The following is a 6,322-nucleotide window of genomic DNA, read 5'->3' as shown; positions in this document are numbered from 1 at the left end:
ATTACAATTATGATTGAATAAAAATAAATCCATGATTGTTAACTAGATTAGATATTTAAATTTATAATTGGAAGTATTATTCCTAGTACAGTAAATTAAAAGAGTAAATATCTAATTTTATTCTTAGTCATAAAAAATAACGTGAATCTTAATTAAAAGAAGAAACAACACAATCTTTGATATTGTTTTTATTAGCATTAAGTAGTTTGTTAAATATTAGTAGAAATTAATTTATTTAATATTCAGTGACGATTTTAAAACCCCACAAATTAACATTGGGTTAACAAAACTCATTGTTAAAGTTGTATATATAAATATAGTTTGATTCCAAAATATTTTTGTATGAAATTAATATCTTTAAAAAATATTTTTATCTATATATCAACACATGATTAACAAGTAGTTGAGTAAAGATACATTCATAATTATAATAGTATACGATTTTATTTTGATGCACTTACGAAAATTATGAATGATTATGTAGTTAAATTTATTCTTTAATATATAATTGTGATTGGTTACAAAGAAAATCCGTAATTGTTTATTGGATTAGATATTATAAATGAAAGTATTATTCATAGTACAATAAATTAAAATAAAATCTTCAATAAAGTCTTACCACTAAAAGTTCACGGAAGTGATCCTAATGCATCTGTAAGATAATTATTCGTGCACATTAAAGATTTCAAAATTTAACGAATAAAATGTTCCTAGCACAACCGACTTAATGGACGACACAATAGTAATCTCTTTGTAGAATACCGAACCCGGCATTAAAATCTTTCCCTATTAACAAAAAATTAAAATATAAATTAAAACATTTAAAAGATAAAAAAGGAAAGCAGAGTAGGGAGCAAATCAGCAACATTTTTATCTCAATTCCACACGAAAATCTGGGGTAGATTCTTCCGATACGCCATTATAAAGCTAGCAAACTTAGCACCACCGTCACGTAATTCCCACTCTTCAAATATCTCTCTCTTTTTCTCTGAAACCCTAACACAAAACACAAACAAGTGAAACATAAACAACCACCGTTTTCGCTTTTTGGGTCACTGAAGCATTTCATCGAATGGCTTCTGAGCATAACAACGACAACAGCACAAGCTACCAACCTTCGGAGCCAAGACCATGCACCAACGGTTGCGGCTTCTTCGGCACCGCCGGCAACAGAGACCTCTGCTCCAAGTGCTTCAGAGATCTTTTTCTTGAAGAACAGCGTGCCGCTTCAGCCAAAGTCGTCGTTGAGAAAACCCTTCTCCATGGCGGCGTTGCTTCCCGGTCCTCTCCTTCTTCGGACACCACCGACGCCTCTGTCGTTGTTACGGCGGAGCCTCCTTCTTCCTCCGCTGCCGCAGCAGCGCCTTCCGGTCCCGTGAAGGCCTCGAACCGGTGCCGTGGTTGCAACAAGAAGGTTGGGCTGACGGGTTTCGTTTGCAAGTGTGGAGCGACGTTCTGCGGCGTTCACCGTTATCCAGAGAGGCACGATTGTCCGTTTGATTTCAAGGGCGTTGGACGTGACGCGATTTCCAAGGCTAATCCTGTTGTGAAAGCAGATAAGCTCGATAAGTTTTAGGTTTCTTAATTGGATTTGTATTATGATGGGTTGATCAATTCTCTTTGTTTTAGACCAGTTGAGAATTTTAGGGTGTTAGATTGATAGCTCTATTTAGGAATTAGATTTAGGCAGTTTCGGTTGGGCTGGGTTAGGGTTTAGGGTGAATTGATTTTTTTTTTTTTACTTTAGGTAGGATGAATTGATTTAAGAACGTATGAATGAATTGATGAATTTGACGTGAATTGTTGAATTTGATGCATCTGTTCAATTTCAAAAGTCATCGTCGTTTGGTTTTCAAGGTGGTTATCCTCTCTACTCTTGTGGATTTTTTTAATTATAAAATAAAAAAAATATTAGTTTACAAAAAAATATTAAATTTTGAGGAATGTTATGGAGCAGCAATTTTTTGGATTTATAGCCATCAAATAGTCATTAATGAGATTTTTAATAGTATAAGATTAATGTGAGATTTCATTCAATGACTCACTCTTCTCTAACATACTGACCAGAATTTAATAAAATTATTTACATACTGACCAGAATTTAATAAAATTATTGGCCCGACTTTTCCTTAAAATTTTCATGGGAACAAGTTCGTCGGATTTCACCGAACTTTTTAAATTCATAAAGTTGTCGTTCTTCCTGTTATTCTTAAAAAGTCATTTTTAAATACAGTTTACTTTTACGTATTCTTATATATGGCTGTATACTCCTTTAAACGATGATAATGAATGTAATTATCGTGCGCCATGTTGAAAAAGTGGTGTTTGTTGTCTGTTTAATATCTAATTTTTTAACTTTTTTTAATTTAAATTAAATAAAATTAAAATTTTTTAAAATAAAAAATTTGAATAAAGTATCATTTTTCCCAATATTTGGGCTAAGTCTAAAAATTGTTCTTAACATTTCAATCATTCTATATAAGTCTTTAACGTTTTAAAATTGACTTAATGTTATCCTGTCGTTAGGGATCCGTTAATAGAATTGACGGTGGGTCAAAATTGAGACGATTTTAAAACGTTAAAGACTTAAATAGGACAAAAACATTGGGGACAAAAACGATATATAGAAATAAATTTTAATTTTATTTTTTAATAATATTAATTTTTTACTATACATAATATTCAATTATTTTTTAATAACATCTAAATAAATTATACCTAATCATATTACTTTCATTCTAAATAAATAATGTGATTAGAATGAAAGTGTAAAATTAAAAAAAATATATAAATAATGTGATTAAGTAATAAAAGTAAAATTATATTATTTAGAATGAAAGTGTAAAAGTATAAAAAAAATTAATTTATTTAAAGTGAAAGAGTAAAATTATAAAAAAAATTATAAGTAATGCGATTAAGTAATAAAAATAAAATTATATTATTTGAAAGTGTAAAAATTATTTATTTATAAAAAAATTACATTACTTTAAGAGTAAACTTATAAAAAAATAATTTATTTAGAATAAAACTAATGTGATTAACTGTAATTTATTTAGATGATATTAAAAAATAATTGAATACTATGTACAGTAAAAAATTGATATTATTAAAAGATAAAATTAAAAATTTATTTATATGTATTGTTTTTGTCCCCAACCTTTTTGTCCTATTTAAGTCCCTAACTTTTCAAAATCGTCCTAATTTTGTCCCGCCACTAATTCTGTTAACGAATCCCTAACGGCAGGACAACATTGAGTCAATTTTGAAACGTTAGAGACTTAAATAGGACGATTGAAATATTAGGGACAACTTTAGGACTTACCCCAAACGTTGAGGATAAAAACGATACTTTACTCTAAAAATTTTGATCATAGTATATTTTTTTTTCCAAATTAAAAACACAGAAGCGGTTGCAAAATTTAGAAATTTAAAGTTCGCCGGAGCTACGATGAATTTTGTGAATTTTGTAAAGTTTGTCTCGTACGGTAAACTTGCTTTTACAAAAAAAAGTTAGATTTCGGGATATAATCTTAGAATAATTTGTTTCGTGAAAATAAAGGGTTATTTTTCATTTTATTCCGAAAAAAATTATAGACTTTTGTCATATCATGTTTTGCTTGAGAGTTTTATTTATTTATTTTTTAGAAAAATATAGATAAATAACTTCTAACTAGTCAACTTTAAACAACAATAGTTAATAATTATTGATTTTGTATCTTTTAAAAATAAAATTTGAATAATCACCACCGGTATCTTTGCCCCGTCTGAAACGCGATCCATCCCTTCTTTGGACTGCTGGATAGTTGCGAACAATGCTTCCGTCAAGATCACACACACTTCCACTCGTATCTCCGCTCTAAGCACCACTCAAAATAAAGATGCATCCATATAACACAAAGACACATCTACCAAAATAAAGACACATCTGTACGAAAATGCAACCCACTCCCTTCTTGGACTGTTGAATAGCTGCGAACAACACTTCCATCAAAACTACACACACCTCCACCCATATCCCGACCCTAAGCACCATCTAAAATAAAGACACATCCATATAACTCAAAGACACATCCACCTAAAATAAAGATACTTCCATAAATATCCAACCAAAACAAAGACGGTGCTCATAAAGTGACAGTTCAGGAGGGACTCATGGTGGGGAAGGTGGCGGCGCAGTTACGGACTGGATCGGGCTTGGCCATTGAAGACGCATGGCAGGGAGGACGATCAACGCTGAACTCGCATCGAGGCACCGGCAGCGGCGATGCGTGGAACTGGGTCGAGGCGACAATGGGTTGGTCAGTGCGACATTGGCGAGTACGCATGCAGCTAGTCGACACGACGTTGGGAAGACGCGTGGAACGGAGCATGCGAGGGGGCAGGGACTCACGTCCTGTTTGCCGTGGGACGTCGCTGGCTCAGATGGCAACGGTGGCGCAACGGCGATGAAAGTCGGCGGCAGCTTGACAGTGATTGGGAGAGGAAGGTGAATAGGCGTGCAGTTGATTTTTGAATGTTGTGTGAATATAAAAGGTGAAATTATTATTATAATGAGATAGGTTTTGGGATGTATCGTGGACTTTTTTTTCGAATAGTTCATTATTGTTGGCTGGATGGGTGTTGGTTACCTAGCGGAGTTCTTTTCTTTTGATTACACTTTATTAATGGTTAGTGTTAATGTAAGGTATTCCTTTGAGGTTAATACTCAATTTGGATCCTAAACTTGCACGTAAGTTTTAATTTAGTCTTTGAATTTTAATTGTTTGTATTTAGTCTCTAAACTTAGCAATTGTGACTCACATCAGTCTTTGGACAATTTCTGGCATACAAATATCAATGGAGTCCAGACATGGATAGTTAGATGTTACATTGGAACTTGTAAAATGATGCTGTTTTGGATTTTGGCGCTTAAATAGTCTAAAAAAAATGTCAAATCACTTGTTTTGGGAGAAAAAGTTTCAATAAACACAACTTATGATGTTGTTTTTCAGCTATTTGAATGCCAAAATAAAAACGACATCGTTTTATAGAGGCCAATATAGCATTCGGCTATTCACGTCAGCGTTCCGTTAAAATTTATGAGTCGAAAATTAGTTTAGGAACTAATATGAGTCATATTCACAAAGTTTGAGGACTAAATAGAGGTAATTAAAATTTCAAAAACTAAATTAAACTCACATATAAGTTTAAGGACTAAATTAAGTATTATCTCCAATTTTTTGTTTTCCTTTAGTGTTTCAGTTTTATAAAATAAAAAAAAATTTCAATAAAAATTATTAAAACTTCAATTTTTGAAATCCAACTTTTTTTTATGGGGACAAGTTCGTCGTAGTCCGACGAACTTTATAAAATTCATAAAGTTAGTCATTCTCATGAGATTTTAAAAAATGTCATTTTTAAATACAACTTTTTTCTATGTATTCTTCTATACTCCTATATATCCCTGTAAATAATGATAATGATTGTGATTGCCACAGACGATGTTAAAAAAATCATACTTGTTGTCTAATATCCAACTTCTCAACTTTCCTTCTCACTCAAATTAAACTAAAAATTTTCAAAATTAAAAATTTTTATCATAGTATATATTTGTTCTAAATTAGAAGTACAGAAGCGGTTGCAAAATTTAAGAATTTGAAGATCATTGGAGCTACGACGAATTTTATGAATTTTATAAAATTTACGGGGATACGGCAAACTTGTCCTCACTCAATAAAAAGTTGGATTCCGAGATTTAATTCTAGAATAATATTTTTCATAAAAATAAAGTTTTTTTTTTTTCATTTTATTCGAGAAAAAATTCCAACTCTTATCATATCATCATGTTTGCTTGAGAGTTTTATTTATTTTTCTTTTGGAAAAGTATAAATAAACAATTCCTAATCAGTCAAAACAATTACAGTTAATAATGATTGATTTTGTATTTTTTAAAATAAAATTTGAATAATCACTACCAACATCTTTGCCAGTATAAAAACCCGAAAAGTCGATCCCAACGCCGTCCGAAACGTGATCCATCCCTTCTTCTTTATTTTGCTTTAGTGTTTCAGTTTTATTGAAGTTTTATTTCTTGATATGTTTGATCTTGTGATTATCATATACCATCTTATTATGAATTATTGAAGGTTTCATTGGGTCTTTGTTTTATGTTCTTTTAATCCATCTACTCTTTTGGTTTCTCTAAAATTTTAATTATTGCTCTTAGTAGAAGCATGCATGATTATGTTATTCTAAAATAATCAATATTTTGGTTCGGTTATGTGTTTTGAGGATGATGTTTTTTTTTTTTTTTTTTTTTTTTTTTTTTTGTAAATTAAGCTCC

The 6,322-nt window shown here is 31.1% G+C and overlaps 1 protein-coding gene across 1 annotated transcript; it reads left to right on the top strand.

Moving 5' to 3' along the window:
* The first annotated feature begins 672 nt into the window (after positions 1 to 672).
* On the top strand, positions 673 to 1,800 carry LOC107630297 (zinc finger A20 and AN1 domain-containing stress-associated protein 1). Its single transcript, XM_021121311.2, has one exon. The coding sequence runs from the start codon at positions 1,073 to 1,075 to the stop codon at positions 1,574 to 1,576; it is 504 nt and encodes a 167-aa protein (XP_020976970.1). The 5' UTR covers positions 673 to 1,072; the 3' UTR covers positions 1,577 to 1,800.
* Positions 1,801 to 6,322: the final 4,522 nt, after the last annotated feature.

The sequence above is a fragment of the Arachis ipaensis genome, chromosome B1 (assembly GCF_059453495.1).
Source record: "Arachis ipaensis isolate K30076 ecotype BB chromosome B1, ASM5945349v1, whole genome shotgun sequence".
Lineage (NCBI taxonomy): Eukaryota > Viridiplantae > Streptophyta > Magnoliopsida > Fabales > Fabaceae > Arachis > Arachis ipaensis.
Note: the sequence above shows the minus strand (reverse complement) of the source record. Positions and strands in the feature narration are given on the sequence as shown.

Excerpts from the sequence above, each read along its gene's own strand:
- LOC107630297 (XM_021121311.2), top strand. The coding sequence starts at position 1,073 with ATGGCTTCTGAGCATAACAACGACAACAGCACAAGCTACCAACCTTCG.